Source organism: Vanacampus margaritifer, chromosome 9 (genome assembly GCF_051991255.1).
Source record: "Vanacampus margaritifer isolate UIUO_Vmar chromosome 9, RoL_Vmar_1.0, whole genome shotgun sequence".
NCBI lineage: Eukaryota > Metazoa > Chordata > Actinopteri > Syngnathiformes > Syngnathidae > Vanacampus > Vanacampus margaritifer.
Genome location: NC_135440.1, coordinates 19,094,709 through 19,111,936, shown reverse-complemented (window position 1 = coordinate 19,111,936; position 17,228 = coordinate 19,094,709). Strand labels below are relative to the sequence as shown.

Genomic DNA, 17,228 nt, shown 5'->3' with positions numbered 1-17,228 from the left:
ATGACAGATGAAATATAATAGGAACGTGTTTTTAAGTACCGGTATTTTGGGGGGTTAGTATAAATAAGGAATTCCCTTGTTTCACTGTCTTGGTTGTCAATGTATAAATATAACAATGAAAATTATTAAATATTCAAAAAATATATATACTGTAATACATATTAAATTACAAGGCCAACAGAAAAAAATATAATCCTTTTCTTTCTTGCATGCTGCAGAATAACAATCACAACAGACTTTCTGCTACCTACTGCAACATGTGCTCATAACATACATAAACATACTGTTACATTGTGCGATGCCTTAAAACTTCCTGTACATTGGCTTTTCTCTCTCATAATCAACGTGATGACTCAACACTTAATCTTTTATGCAAAACCTGTGCTGATCTCAAATGCAAACCCTGCCATCTACTGGCATCTGTTTGTCATTACAGTTATAAAGCGGCTTGAATTTCACAGACAGCTGCAGGTCGAGACCATCTTCCATGCCTATCCATTTATGAATGCACATCAAGACTATATTCCTTAGCGACAGTAAACGGTTGGATTCCAGTTTACAAATAAGACCACAGCAGTAAATGAGTCCATTAAAAAAAACCAACAACAATGTTTAAATCTGGTCAATTTGACCAACAAGATAAGAGCAGGTTTAAAATTGAGTGTGCTCCTCTCAGCAATCAAAAGCATAATTAAATTAGGAGAAGACATGACGTGAAATTGTCTGGTTAAGTTAATATTCTCTTATTAGCGCATAAAAGAAACTGCATTCAATTATAGCAAATGAAAAACTGTGCTTTGTTTCGAAGCTCGTCAAAAAGACATTAGAGACGCTCTATTACAAATCAGATTTATTTGTACATATGCAGTCCAATATACATATTAAAATAATTGTTTGTTTTTCTTTTTTGTAAAAAAGAAACAAAAAGCCTTATCCTACACCACCCAGTTTAAAGACCTATGAAGGCCACACAGCACACATACACGCACCTGCTGATTGTGTGCAATTTAAATCAAGCCCTTACTAACACACACTAAAAACCTGCCTGCCTTAAAAAAACAAAAACAAACAAACAAAAATCCATCCCACAAAAAAGACAAGCAAGCAAGAGGATTGACCTCCCAAAGGCAAAAAAAAATTAAAAATGAAGTCCTGGTCCAGTAAAGATAAAAAGCAAGGGATTCAACCCATTTATCTCACTAGAAGGCAGAGGTGTCTTTGAGCCCCCAGAAGAATCTGAAAAAGTCAGACCAGGATCCAGCGTGTGCATTTATGAAAAGCGACACCTTCACGCCACTCATGGAGAGGCGGATGTCCTCACAAATAATAAGCGTGGATTTAAATCAATGCAGTTAAAAAGATAAAGCCTAGTGTTCAATAAATATTTCTGGATGAAACATTTAGCAATTGAAGGAAGCGTGGACAGTCTTTGGGAAGGTTTGAGCGACGGTGGCGGGAAATTCCAATGTCTTTTGTGGGGGGGCGGGATAATTAATCTAGTAATCTTAATTTTGACAGAGCTGGGATTGCTAAACTTCACGTGCGCCAAACTTTCCTCAACTTCTCCATTTAACCCTCCTCTTATGTCAAATCAACATTCTAAAGTGAATGAACAAGTAGTAAGTGTAGTGGTTTATTCAACTATAATTATTGATAAGCAATCTTGAGATACAAATTGGGTTGCAAAATTCTAAGAATTTTCAAAGTTTGAAACTTAACATGGGAAGGAACAAAGATAAACAAGAAACGGACAAAATTGAATGTTGGCTCACAATGGGGCACTTAAAACATATTCACGTAGGCAAGGAGAGATATTTATTTTTGCATGGATGTCCGTTTGTGACAATATGAACAACAAACATATGACTTTGCCAACGTCTTGTGGAATTTTGGTGCCAAGAGGCGGAGCATCATTTAGCCTGGTCCAAAAATTTAAAAAAGCACTTTGGTGACATTTTTTTGCCTCTTGGTAGCGAGGAACTATGCTGATGTGAGGTGAGGAGCTTCACTTGGACAAAAATTGCGCTTTGCCACCATTTTGTGGCATCGACAGACAATCATCAACTTTTTTTTTTTAGAGGCTTGGCCCCTATCCTCTGTGAATATTGGGGGTTCATGGTATTGTGGTACGTTTACACAAGCCATACATAATACACCACTTCTCAAGCCAAGTGGGGGAAAAAAGAGCAATTACAGTTTTGTGATGGGCACATTTGTATGAATATGTGATTTATAATACCTTGACCTTCCCATTAAATGACCCTCAATTTGTTAATAATAATAATTCCCATGTAAAGTTTCCCCTTTGAAAAAAGTCCCCATCTAAAATCCCCACAAAAACCTTCTGGAAATTTATCTGGAAATTTGCAACCCTATTTTTTTTTGTTTGGGTAACGGGTCAAAATGGCCCTGCAGGATCATTAATGCAGTTCCTGAGAAACCAGCACAACAGGAGGGTTAAACATGAATATTGTACGCACTCCGCCTCCCTACAATAGTCCTTGTGAAGAAGTGAAGTGGTTATCTACCCACCTCTTGGTCTTCCCACCTGTCTGTCTTTCTGTCTGTCTGTCTGTCTGCATCTAACTGTCTTTGTGCGCCTCAGTTGTTCTGGCAGCACATGCCCTTGTTGGACGCGTTCTGGGTGGGCTCCACCGTGATGGGCACCACGTTGGAGGCGGGAGAGAAGTCCGAGTCGCTACATCCCGACATCTGCCTCTGGGACACGATGCGGTAGATGGCTGAGCGAGGACAGAGAGAGAGAAACATGGCAGAGCGTTATACACTGTATGTAAAACATTTTCCCCCACCAAATACACAGTACATCTCCTGGTGAGCCCATTAGCAACATTTGCTGCTACACGGACTCATTGACGACATCCCCTAGACCGGATGCTGTAATTGAAGCTGAGACATCACAAAGTCCTCAAACGGCAGGCGGTGCCAAACCTTCAGACTGAAGTGAAGCAAAGTGGTCAATTTTCGGCATTTTGGGAGGTCATTAACTCAATTCCAGGCCAGCTATACATCACATTTATCCATTGATGTGAACTAAAGCAAAGCAGGTGCGAGAGGCTGACAGAGAGATTGTGAGGTGCTTAGAGGTTGCCTCAGTGCACCCGTTGACGCAAGATTACGTGGATGTTGCTGCCATCTAGAGGCGGATGATAGATGGTGTCCGACATCAGGGGCTTTTGATGGAATCTTTCAATTGATAGAATCGATCTTTGAGACTTTTTCATGCATCTTATTTCAACAGACATGCCCACCCTTTTTTTTCTTACACTTTCTGAGAATCCCACATTAGATGACATGGGGTTTAAAAAAAAAAATGCAATTTAGCGTTACCCATATGTCTTGGAGACTTGCTTCCAATCGGGACTCATTTGTGAAAAGTAAAAAAAAAAAAATAATCAAAATAAAAGCCATGTGATTCACCCATATTGCCTGCATTAAGCCAAAATGGCCGACTTCCTGCTCAATTTTGGGCATAGATCCTTGACAACTTTTTGTGAGTCCTGTTATGATAGCGCCCAAAGTTACCTGTGAGGATAGTTTGGAAGGCAAGCTCCACATTAGATGAGTCTAAGGCAGACGTCTCCAGGAAACACAGGCCATGTTTCTCTATAAAAGAAAAAGAAAAGCACATATCACCATCAGAAGCCTGCAATTAAAAAAAAGAAGGAGAGAATGCAATATCTGTAGAAACTATACGAATGCTGAAGAGCAGACGCTGAATGGAAATGCTGTGGCATTCATTCAACTGATGAAATCTAGAAATGTGGAAGGAGGAGGTACGTTGGTAAAATATCTCATAATTTGGCTATTGCATTTTCTAATAATGTGGAAATTTGGGGAAGTTGAAATGGTTTAGCATGTCAGTGATCTGGTGTGGTCACCTGCAAGCGCCTTGGCCTCATCGGTGGGCACAGCTCTCAGGTGGCGCAGGTCGCTTTTGTTGCCCACCAGCATGATGACGATGTTGCTGTCGGCGTGATCCTGCAACTCCTTCAGCCAGCGCTCGGCGTTCTCATACGTCAGGTGCTTGGCGATGTCGTAGACGAGCAGCGCTCCCACTGCGCCGCGGTAGTACCTGAAAAAAAGCAACAGGGGGACATTCAGGATACTTTTACAGCTGTTATGTGATAAATGTTATGAACTCATTCACTGCCAGCCCATTAAAAAGCCGTCAATGGCAGTGAGTGGGTTGAAAATCACACGTGTGCTTTGCACTGACGCAGAAGTGATGGCCCGGTATCGCTCCTGTCCCGCAGTGTCCCAGATCTGCGCCTTGATGGTTTTACCCTCCACTTGGATGCTGCGCGTGGCAAACTCGACGCCGATGGTGCTCTTGCTCTCCAGGTTGAACTCATTGCGGGTGAAGCGGGACAGAAGGTTGCTCTTTCCTACGCCAGAGTCGCCGATCAGCACCACTAATGGGGTTAGGGAGGAATAATAGTGTTAGCATCTGCATCCAAATACACCACCACTGTAAACTGCTATGAATTTAACAATACATTTTGATATATAGGACAAGACTACATTTCTTAAAATATTCAAGAATGAATCATGATTTTATTTGGTGTATCCAAGTTCCTCATAGTCTGATTTTTGCCAAGTGAGTCAGCCTGACGCCATCTCACCTTTGCGAAATAGGAAGTTTAACGCTCCGGCTTTTAGCAACTACATTGACAAACAAACCAAGTCATATTTCAACACTGCTGCAATGTGTTAGTCAGAACAAATATGGCGTAAAAAGACACGGGCAGTCTGTTTCATCTTAAAAAGTTACTACCATTTGTCGCAAATGTTGGGTGGAGAAGAATCATTAGGCAACCAACCATTAAAACAAGGGATACAAAGTCACTGTTACACGCCCATTCACAAGCACATTGTTGGCGTTTCTGCCGACAAAAGACATCAGGCTTTCCTGACAGCGCTAATATCAAAACATCACCCCCCCACACCCATTTCTTATTACGCGACAGGCTTCACCAAAGTCTGTGGATGCTCACATGAGCTATGAAGCCAAATCTGGGAGGATGAACCTGTTTGGTCAGATTAGATCAGAGCCTGCCCTATGGAATATGTCCCAAATGACTTTTTAAATTAAAATGATTCAGTTCTCATTATGACAAATTAAAGCAAGAAATATTGCAACACAAATGACTTACTAAACTGCTTCAATTTAAAATTACTCGAGTAAAGTCAGCAAAATCTGTAAATGAACAGAAGCAGACGCTATTGTATTGTACTTGTGAAGCATTTAGATGGACTTCTCAGGGTTCTAGTATTGATCCCAGTGGGACACCGTCGCTTTTGATTTTAAAATGACTTTTTATTGTCATTTTAACGCATACTTATATTATGCAAATAAACAAATGGGGTGTTTCCACTTTGGATTATTATTATTATTATTATTATTTAGTTAGGTCAATTTCTGGCATGTAAAGTTAAAGTTAAAGACGCAGCAAAGGAAGCCTCGGACTCGACAGCTGTGGACGACTTCCTGTGCTGACGATGCCCAAATGGAGTGGAAGTATGACTCAGTGTGCAGCTCGTCCGGCTTGACTCGCAGCAAATAGCATATGCGCAGAAAAAGAACAAGAGGAGAGGCGGAAAAAGTTCAAAAGCCATAAAAACCCAAAGCACCTGACTGTCATCCGCACTTTGTCACTATAATTTTTGCTGATGCCACTCGACCCAGAATCAAATCTCATCTTCTCTTTGCTCTGTGACAAAGCTTTTGTATGGCTTTATGTGAAGACACACGCACACGCACACGCACACACACGCACACACTTCATGCAGGTATTTCCAGTTTGACAACGCTGGCTTGTTTAAAGCTCTATAGTTCCTCTTGTTCACATAAAGGTACAACTATAAACGACTGTTTGCACCAGGCCATGCCAGCCTGTTCCTTTTGACAATTTTTTGTGTGGGTGTCGTAAGCCACGTATCAGCAGTGGTTGTGCTAGCATTTGAACAAAAGGCATTAAGACACCTATCATTCCCTTATCTGGGGGTAAAAAACAACAACATTCAGCTCATTCTCAATGTTCTGAGTGAGTGAAATGGGATAGGGGCCAAAAGTTAAGATAGTGCTCTGTGTCATGGTGATAGCATGACATATGACCTCCCTGTCTCATGAGATATTGCACAAAAGTTCGGTGGACTTAGAAACGTCTTCTTTCTTTTTTTCAAGAAAAACTGTTGGGGGGGTTTTGTACGACATTGACGTATCCCGTAAGAGATCATTTGGGATGAAACTCAGTAATTTATCCCAAAAATGTGTATTAATTACAAATGTGTCTATGCCAGTGACATAGCAAAAGGCAGATCTATTAAATTTACATCAACTAGATGGCAATTAAACCTATGTATCGAAATTTTGTGACATGAGATTTTTTTCCCTAGTGTAAAACATACACTTTGGCTCAGAAAAGGTTGTGAAACACTGGTCAATAATGTATTTCTGATTACTCGAATGCTGGAGGAACAGCATGCAGCCAACAGGCAGTTTTGTTTGAAGTAAATAAGTAAATATAAGTTTTAATTCAAAAATAATATATTCGTTATTATTTTACACTCACTATTATTTGATTATTTATTGTGTTTTATATCTGACCTTCATTTTGTACAGCACTTTGTTACATCTGGGATTGTCTTTTTTAGTTGCTCTGTAAATGAAGTTGAGGTATAGTAAAAAATAAAATAAAATAATAATAATAATAATAGTAATAGTAGTAGTAGTAAAAGGGGGGGGGTTCCTTAAAATGAATTTGGACATTTCTTTGTAACTCAAAAAAAGCCAATATTGACGTGTTTTTCTTGGGGTGAAAAAAAATCGAGACTACCCTAACTTTACAACGGTGTATACTTTCCTTTAAAATAATAAATAGCCTAATCACATGTCTACATGACCCTAAACTTTAGAACGGTACTGTTTATTATCCTGGGTCTTAAAACTGAGCACAGACGCCCTTTATCGTTGTTTTTCTGGTATTCGAGTTGTTTAACTTGTCACATGATATTTGTCTTACCCGAATAGACCGGGCCAATTTTGGTTATTTTCTTTTTCGTTGCGTTTTGGGAGCCTCAATGTGACCGTCAACTCGTCCAAAGATGATAACGTCGTCACCAGCTTGTGCAAGATGACTACTGGCCACATCATATGCCGCTTGGTTTAGCTTCACAAAAGTGAGATTATGCTGGGAGTAATGGCCCAGAGACGCCTTTAAAAGTGCTTACATGGGAAGCAACAGGTGCCGTCAGCGATAGATGTAAAGTCGTCGGGGTAGAGGAGTTCGTCATCACGCGAACGCAGGTAAGCTAAACGTAGCCAAATAAAAGAATGGGGGCGGGGGGACAAAATGGAGCGACTCACCTTTGAAGAGATAATCATATTCATCTTCCCGGCCCGTCATAATTTCGCCTCACTCGACACGCTCGCGTTTGTCCAAGTCGAGCGAACTTGTATCGCCACAGAAACGATGACACGGCAGCGGGAGACGAACGTAAAGCCAGTCAAACAACACGTCGTCAGAGGTGATGTCGTCTCCTCTTCCCCGTGGAAAAAGGCAAAAGTGAGCCAAAGTTTGTCGCCGTCGTCGTCTTCCTCGTTCTGTCTCTGCTTTCTTGTCACTAGTTGCTGCAAACCGGAGCGGCGGCAGCGGCATGACGTCACCTATTTGTTACGCCTCCGCTCGGCTCCCATTGGACTGGTGCTGGCAGCTACTGTCACGCGCCTAGATGCGATTGGTCCGTCGGCGTGTCACTTATGATTTGGGTTTCTGTGGATGACGTAGGCGGCTCAGAGCCTCAACAGGTGATACTAACCGAAGCAGCAACCCCAAGTGAGCACATAAACAAGTACTCGAGCAGTTTTCAGCTCGTATATTTGCACAGTACGTGACTATTTTTTTTCTGGCGGCTTTTTACTTATACGTACTCCCTGTACTATATTGACTTACGAGTTTAATTAGTGCCGTGACTAACCTTATTACTTTATGCACTCGTACATACACCAAAAAATACCCTGGCTCCAACGTCGTTCTGTTAGTAAAAAAAAAGAAGCGATATTAAAATGATATTAATAGCAATCGTACTAAATAACACTAATAAATTATAATACAAATAACATCTATCATTTAATTACAGTATACATAATGAATGAAAAAACAAATATAAAAAAATATACACATAAGTGACACCCCCAAAAAGGTTTATAATTACCTACATATGCCACAAGGTGATAAATGAAGCTCCTCAACTCATTTCAACATAGTTCATTGGCACCAGGATGCCACAAGATGGCGCCAAAGCAATGCTTTTGTTCATTCACTCCCACCACCGCTGCTGGCTACATGAATGATTCGTGGCAAAAAAAAATATATTATCTTGTCTAATCTGATAAAACACACACAGATGTGTTTTTTAAGTCTATGATTAGCTTCTTTAGCATTTTTTGTTTATCAATTGACAATCATAGCATAAAAGTTAAGCCGTTAGCTAGCGTTAAAACAACATGCTACATGTAATGTGATTATTTTTCTTTTTTGTATGAGGACTATGTAAGCTAATAAAAGAGGGAAACTATTTTGTGTTTGTTCCCCCCCCCCCCCAATATGCTTAAATGGGTATTGTATATAATTCGATGGATAATAAAGCACAGTTAACATTTTGATCACAAATCATTTATTTCAGCAGGAACACACGCACACATTCGCCACCGTTCAAAGCTTCCCCTCTTAAAACGTGTACCTTATAACACAGAACGCCTTCCAGTTGTGTTATTTAAATTACAGCTAACCCAGGATGTACAATACAACAGGCGGGATATGTTATTCATTCACATTGCACCCGCCTGCGCAGGTTCGAATCAGTCAGTTTTGAAGAGGAGGCCACGCGTTTCATGACCTGGATCTCCACCGTCCCCTCGGACTCCCACGCTCTCCTTCAGATGTTCTTGCAACAAGGTTTCTTCTCCTCGGTGGGCTCCACTCTGGGGGGGGTCAAGGTGACGGCGTTGATGGAGCCTCGAGACACTTCCTTGTTGCTCACCTTCTTGTGGATCTCTGCGTCGGGGAAGGAAAATATCAGTATAGAACCAATTTAGGCTTTTTGCACCATCAACGTCCTCTTGATGAGATGAGAAGTGAAAAAAAGATTGCTGTGGGTGGCAATTGGCAAACACTTTTTTAAAGTGAATTACCACCACCTACAGGTCTGGAGTGGAACAGCGCCGCCCAGCAAGTTAGCATGGTTGGGATTTTTCCGCCTTGGTGGCGGTATCTATTGACACGGATTAGATGTTTTACATATCCAAGATAAAATGAAAAATACTGGAATTACCTGTTAGGACAGTGTTGAATGCAGCCTCCACATTAGTTGATGACAAAGCGGAAGTCTCCAGAAACAATAGACCTTGTTTCTCTACACAAATAAAAAATATTTACTCTATTATTAATATGTATTAGTGTTTTTAAACATATACAGCATCGAGCTAACTCTTTAGATTTCAGTTATGTTTTACCATTTTGAACAAGATCTTTTATTTAAAAGGGATACTAAATGTAGCCATTTTCAGTAGTAAGAAGTTAATATTTTGTCTATAATTAATTTGATAACTCCATTATTTTTTTCATGTACAATTATTACCTTTTAAAACACATTTTGCCGCTTGCTGTCAACTGAGAATGACATCGCAGGTGCTCAGAGCTCAGTTAACAACCAATCACGGCTCACCTCTTTTCTTTGATGTCATTTTCAGTCCACAGCAAGCGGCAAAATGTGTTTTTGAAGGTATTAATTGTACATGAGACATAATAAAGTTATCAAATTAATTATAGACAAAATATTCTTACTGCTGAAAATGGCTAAATGAGTCAAGTATAATTTGAAATACCCAAATTGGATTATTTTAACTAAAACTAAAAAACATGTAATTAAAATACATCACACTTAACTCATTCGCTGCCATAAATTCATTTGAACTATTTCTATTAGTTAAACGTTTTTTTTCTACTTTTGTTACCAAGAGTAATTAAACCTAGAACAATTTTTTTTATTGTACATTTAGAACAGATATAAAATTTGTGATTAATCATGAGTTAACTAGTAAAGTCATGTGATTAATTACAATAAAAAAAAATCAATCACCTGACGCCCCTAATTTTTAATAATCTTTTATTCTTTTAAAAAAAAAAAGATTAAAGAAAAGAAAAGATTATTAAGAATTAGGGGCGTAATTAATCGCATGACTTCACTAGTTAACTCACGATTAATCACAAATTTTATATCTAAAATGTACAATATTTTTTTCTAGGTTTTCATACTCTTGTTAACAAAAGCAAAAAAAATGTTAAACTAATAGAAATTGTTAAAATGTTTTTTTTTTTACGTCTATAGCCGTCAATGGCAGAGAATGAGTTAAATGTACTAATGTATGCCTGATCGCTACAGATGTATTTTGCTAGGCAAACAATTTTGCTCTGACCAACCAATCAGAGGAAAGAAAAATTCTGCCGTCATCGAGGGCCAGCCTGTGAAAATTAATTCAAGAAATACTGCTAATATGCTAATATAGTTTCAATGACATCAGCTAGCATTGCTGATTATGACCGAAGGGGCAGATTAGACTGACATGGCAACACAAAGGCTGAACTGTGATTGGACAACAAAACAAGACAACATAATGGAGAAAGAACCTGCAAAGTCCTTGGCCTCCTCCGTGGGCACGGACCTCTCCGACTCCAGGTCGGACTTGTTGCCCACCAGCATGACCACGATGTGGGGGTCGGCGTGGTCGAACAGCTCCTTCAGCCAGCGCTCCACGCTCTCGTAGGTCAGGTGCTTGGTGATGTCATACACCAGGAGGGCTCCCACCGCACCTCGGTAGTAACTGACGAAAAGACATGCTAACTCTGAAGTTCACATTATTTTGTGTCACTTTTTGAATTTGTAATCACTTATAGATGCCACAAGATGGTAGCAAAGCACTACTTTTTTTTTTTATGAAGCTCCTCAACTCATTTCAACATGGTTGCTCCGCAACAAGATGCTACAAGATGGGAAAACGCTTGTCTAAATGAACTTTCTCAAATTACTAAAAAAAAAAATTATTGGCGCCAAGATGCTACAAGATGGTGGCAAAGCACTACTTTTTTTCCTAAATAAATTTGAGCTTACTTTAAAATAGCCTCAAGATGGTAGCAAAACACTACTTTTGTCTGAATGAAGCTTCTCAGTTCACTTAAACGTAGTTCTTTGGCACCAAAATGCCAGAAAATGGTGGCATATCACTACTTTTGTCTCAATGAAGCTCCTTTACTCCCTTCAACACAGTTCCTTGGCGTCAAATCACTATTTTTGTCTCAATGAAGCGCCTCAATTCACGTCAACATAGTTCCATGGTACAAAAATGGCAGAAAATCACTATTTTGTAATTTATTTAAATTAAGTTCCTCATCTCACTTTGACATAGTTCAATGGTACTATGATGCCACAAGATGGTGGCAAAACACTACTTTTGTCTAAATGAATCCCCTCAGCTCTCTTCAATGTAATTTTTAGCACCAAAATGCCATACAATTCTGGCAAAGCATTACTTTTATCTAAATGAAGCTCATCATCTCACTTCAAAAGAGATCCCTGGTACAAAGATGCCATAAGATGGTGGCAAAGTGCTACTTTTTTCTAAATACAGCTTCTTGGACATCAAAGTGCCACACGAAAACGGCAAAGCACTACTTATGTCTAAATGAATCTCCTCAGCTCTCTTCAACATAGTTCGTTAGCACCAAGATTGTAGCCAAAGCACTATTTTTATCCAAGTGAAGCTTATCGCCTCACTTCAACAAATTCCTTGGTACGAAGAGGCCCCATGATAGCAGCAAAGCACTACTTTTGTCTAGATGAAGCTCCTCGGCTCACAATAGAAAACACCGTCCAATCCCATGGACAGCCGCGGACAATGCGGGTTGTTTTGCAGGTAAGGCGGCGTCTGTGTTTGTCCTGCAAACAGCGCGGAGCACGCGCACATGTTTACAATGCCAGCAGCGACTCACGCCGACGTGATGGCCCGGTAGCGTTCCAGTCCGGCCGTGTCCCAGATCTGCGCCTTGATGGTGAAGCCGTTGAGCTGCACCGTGCGCGTGCTGAACTCCACGCCGATGGTGGTGCGGCTGTCGTGGTTGAACTCGTTCTTGGTGAAGCGGGACAGCAGGTTGCTCTTGCCCACGCCCGACTCGCCGATCAGGACGACTGAGGAATCACACACCAAGAAAATGTTCAATATTTATACTTTTTTTTATTTTTTATAAATCATTTTTAAATAAAGGTAGTATACTGCTGCACCTGAATGCACTGCCATTGACGGCTATAGACGTCAAAAATAAATTTTAATTAATTCATTAATTTTAACTATTTATATTAGTTTTCCCCACTTTGGTTAACAGGAGTATGAAAGCTTATATATTTTTTAAATTGTATTAGAACAGATAAAAAAAATTGTGATTAATTGTGAGTTAACTAGTGAAGTCATGCGATTAATTACGATTAAAAAAATGTAATCGCCTGACGCCCCTAATTTTTAATAATCTTTTTTTTTTTAAGATTATTAAAAATTAAAATAATAATAATTTATAAAAGAAAAGATTATTAAAAATTAGGGGCATCAGGTGATTAAAATTTGTAATCATAATTAATCGCATGACTTCACTAGTTCACTCACAATTAATCACAATTTTTTTTTATCTGTTCTAATACAATTTAAAAATATATAGGTTTTCATACTCTTGTTAACCAAAGTGGGAAAAACTAATATTACTAGTTAACTCACGATTAATCACAAATGTTATATCTGTTCTAAATGTAAAAATAAAAAGAAAAAAGTTAAACTTATAGAAACAGTTCAAATAAATTATTGACGTCTATAGCCGTCAATGGCAGTGAATGAGTTAATTTATCTATTGATTGATTTGTTAAATTTTAACTGTTGTGTGATGAAAATGTAATGAAATATATAACTATATAATTATACACATTAAATTGTAACATTTTTGCTCCATCTTGCGCGTTTTCTACCAGATAACATCATTTGTCCGTTTTTTGACAAGGGGGGAAATTTCATGTAGTATTCTTACTTTTAAGGGTTATCAAATGAAAATATTTTATGCTAATGACAAGTACTAACCGTAGTTAAAAAGTTTATGTAGTAAAAAAAAAAACAAGCATTAAATAAATAATAAACTTAAAAATATATAAAAAATACACATTATGTATTTTCCAAACTGACAATGGCCCAAAAACAAGCAGAAAGGGTACAATCCAACAATGCCTGAGAGTTAAGTCATTCTTTAAATATTTAACCACACAAACTCAATGAATCACTCATTCAAAGTGATATTTCATCTATGAAATAATACCCCTGAGATCATGTCCAATTGTGCAATTGTTGCATTTCCTGCAAAAACAACAAAACGAAGGAACAATGTGAGGTAATATTGTCAAGTGTAAAAATAAAATAAAAATAAATTCCTGGTAATCAACAGTCCATTGTGGCTGAAAGCTTCACGCTTGCCCACACACTGAGGATTGTTGCTTTTGTTTGTACAAGTGGTTACTGAGTAGTGGAGGACGCCAGTGGAAAAAGTGGCATTATTATCATTTCGACGGGGGGGGGGGGGGATAACATGGATATGCAGAGTGAACACTACAGTGACCTCCAAACCTGACAAAGTAGATTATTCATCAGGGTAAACTTTCAAGAGACAAAAGTCTCACACAAAAAAAAAAAAAACTCAGTGGTGTTCTTTATTTCAAATCAGACTCAAGCCAAGTCATGTAACTTTAGTTATTTTTATCAAGGACACAAATGGACAGCATAGAACTATTTTGAGAAGATGCCGAATAAAAGCTGCTGATATGTTTTCATTTTTTTCCTGATGATCCTATTTGTTATATTTTGTGCTATCCTAAAGCCAACGCCCTGCAGCTTTCCTGTTCCGATGAATGCAACCACTTCCTGCAGTCAGTGGGAACAATATATTTGACATGGTTTACACCAAATGATTGCTGCCCTTTGTATGTACTTTGAACAGCCTGACATGTGAATCAATAACTGTAATAACCAGTTAATAAAATTGTAATAAATAAGTAATAATTACACAATGTCACTAATGAATATTTTGACAAATCATGCGGTGATCATGAAATAGGAATATGAAGTAAACAGTAAATAACACTACAGCAATAAATGTACTAACTACGTAACAACTGTGTAATTCCGCTAATGAAAGCTAAATGCTAAAAGTCTATGGCTAACACATTTACGATGTTCTTCCAATGAGTTCAACGTTTTCCAGTCTTTCTAGTCCCACCACGCCACTTAAAACGACATAGCACACAGTATTGTTCTGTCTGGGATAAGCCCTAATTACCATGTTTGTCTGGTTTTCACTGCGGTTTACCTTTTGTTCTTTTGTTTTTTTTTTTGGGCGAGATGCGAGACCAGAATTAGATGAGGAAGTTGCTCCGTCTAATCAGATTTTTTTTTTTTTTATTATAGTATATTTTCATTTTAGGGTTTATTAGTTAGACTTTTATTAAGGGTTGGTTTTGATTGGGGACTTTTACAATGTTCCCGCTGGTTTATAACTGCCTACACATGCCACTAGATGGTGGTAAAGGACTTTTGTCCTATTAGACCAGGCTATGGCCTGACTTGACGAAACTCCTCCCCTCACTTCAACATAGTTGCTTAGCATCAAGATGACATGCCATAAGTTGGCGCCGAAGCAACACTTTTATATTAGACATGGGACCTGTGCACCAAAAGCTAAATCAGTTAATTAGTGAATTTGCAAATGTCGAATTGTGAATATGTAGGCGGGTTTGATGTACTTTTATTTGAGTTAGGGTTCATTCTTTTTATTTTATTTAAGCCAGAGTCAGTGTAAGGGAATCAGAGTTCAGATGAGTTGAATTTTAGCTAAGGTTAGGTTTAGTTAATTTTACTCCTATTTTGACAATGTTAGCTACTTTTATTTTAGCTAAGAGTTAGGAGCTTAGGGTTAGTGACATTTAATTTTACTTTTATGCTTTTATTATAACACTTTTTAATTGTTTTGTTTGGGTTAGCTATTTTTATTTTAGGCAGAGTTAGGATTAAGAGTCTAGGGTTACTTTTAGGGTAGTTACTTTTATATTTAATTTAGATTTAAATTGGCCGTTTTATTTTTGCCAAGATTGGGACAATAGCTTTTATTTAAGTCAAAGTTAGGGTTAGTTATTTTGACTTTAATTTGAGCTAAGTTGTTTTTTTTGTTGTTTTTTTACACTTTGTAGTCCATTTTGGCCCTTTGCACACTCCAGAGCTAATAATTGGACAGAAAGGTCATTTTGAGGCTACTATATTCCCCGGAGGCACAGCAATGTCCTCTTTTTCAACATGGAAGGCGCATTGCAAATGTGGCATGCAGATAGAAGCGTCTGCCAAGTTTATCAAGAACAAGGAAGTGTGCATGGGCAGACAAGGTTGTCCTGAACAGTTGTACGATACAGTAATCCTTTTGGAATGCTCACTCGGGTACGAGAACAAATGGACTCACCCTTGAAGACAAAATTGTACACTTCGTCCGAGCCCATGTTGTGTCCATCCACCGCTTCCCAAAGTCTCCGCTTCTTCTTCTGAGGGAAGAGAGTCAGTCGGCAACCGGCAGCCGCCTCACGACTGACAGCTCCTCGTCAGGCCCGAGGACGGAAACCATCCGGTTTTGGCACACCAACCAACGGCTGTCCAGCCTTCTTGTTTTCCTGCCCTGCTGGCTTAGTTTACAGGATCGTTGGAGTGAGACATGTTGAGCGCATATCCAGGTCAGGGAGTGGCCAGGCTGCGGTAATGGGGGGTGTGGCACTACCAGGTGGGGGGGGGGGGTTGTCAGGCAGGTGGAATGCCCAGTTTCAGTCAGATGCCTCCTGCTGGGGGAGACGAGAAGCAACAATCACCGTACACAACCTTCCATACTGAATTTGCTTTTTCAATGTCATTCATCCATTTTTTTTATTTTACTTTGTTAGAGCTTTTCCTCATTATATTCAGATTTTTTATGTTATGGGAAAAGTGTGGCAATATTAAAAGAGTCCATTTTTATTTGTTTTTTTTTTATGAGAAAAAAAACGTTGCAATCTTACGAGAAGAGGAAAAAGGAATATGTATTACAAAAATAAAGTTGTACTTTTTGGGAGAGAAAAAAAGTTGGAATCTAAGATAAAATAGTGTTGTTACATAGAGTTGTATTTTTCAAGAAAGTTGATGAGAGTAACGTCATATTTTTATGGGGGGGGGGGAGGCAATCTTACATGGGAAAAAATGTTTTTTTAGGTAAAAAAGTTGTGCATTTGTTAGATAAAAATAAAGTTGTTTTTTTGGGGTTGTAATATCACGAGAATAATGTACTTTTTCCTGAGTAGTTCACCAGCCACAATGTAAGCAAAACAACATTTGTTAACAATTACAACAATAATAAATTATTTGTAATGCACTTTACATGCCAATTTGTCATTCATCAAATTGCTATAATACTTTTTTTCCTCCAGAGTAATTGGAGCGTATGGACTTATGTTATCATAAAAGATATATATATATATATATATATATATATATATATATATATATATATATATATATATATATATATATATATATATATATATTATTATTATTTTTTATTATTATTATAAAGGAAAAAGGTAAACTGCAGAAAATAAAGTCTTTTTTTTCACTAAAGGTAGCTGTATTTTGGGAAAATAAATTTAGAAGCAATAATGTGAGAATATAATTACATTTAAAAAAAAGTTGGAATCTTAAGAGAACATTCCCTTTTATTTTAATGTAAAAAGTTGTATTTTTCGATAAAAAAATTTTTTTTTTGCCTCCATTGTCAGAACTAATCTGAGTTTAAGATGCAATTTAGAATTATTTTCCAAATAATATCTGTACAGTAGCCTTTTATTTCACCATTTATGACTGAAATGTCTTCTTATTAGTAGATTAACCCCTTAGCTCAGTGGTGTCCAAACTTGGTCCTCGGGGGCCGGTAGTCCCGCAGGTTTTGGAGGTTTCCCTGCTCCAACGCACCTGTTTCAATCAACAGGATTGTTATCAGGCTTAGTAGAGCTTGCTGATGAGCTTCAGCTGTGTTGGAGGAGAGAAATATCCAAAACCT

General features: G+C 38.3%; 2 protein-coding genes across 2 annotated transcripts; both read right to left on the bottom strand.

Moving 5' to 3' along the window:
* Positions 1-835: 835 nt before the first annotated feature.
* Positions 836-7,640, bottom strand: rab11al (RAB11a, member RAS oncogene family, like). The gene is made up of 5 exons (XM_077576663.1): positions 7,388-7,640; positions 4,238-4,433; positions 3,900-4,093; positions 3,544-3,624; positions 836-2,741 (listed from the first exon to the last, which is right to left on the bottom strand). Exons 1-5 carry the CDS (start codon positions 7,425-7,427, stop codon positions 2,602-2,604), a joined length of 651 nt encoding a protein of 216 aa, XP_077432789.1. The 5' UTR covers positions 7,428-7,640; the 3' UTR covers positions 836-2,601.
* A 1,040-nt stretch (positions 7,641-8,680) lies between these two features.
* rab25b (RAB25, member RAS oncogene family b) lies at positions 8,681-15,891 on the bottom strand. Its single transcript, XM_077576664.1, has 5 exons — positions 15,612-15,891; positions 12,069-12,264; positions 10,710-10,903; positions 9,355-9,435; positions 8,681-9,077 (listed from the first exon to the last, which is right to left on the bottom strand). Exons 1-5 carry the CDS (start codon positions 15,646-15,648, stop codon positions 8,959-8,961), a joined length of 627 nt encoding a protein of 208 aa, XP_077432790.1. The 5' UTR covers positions 15,649-15,891; the 3' UTR covers positions 8,681-8,958.
* Positions 15,892-17,228: the final 1,337 nt, after the last annotated feature.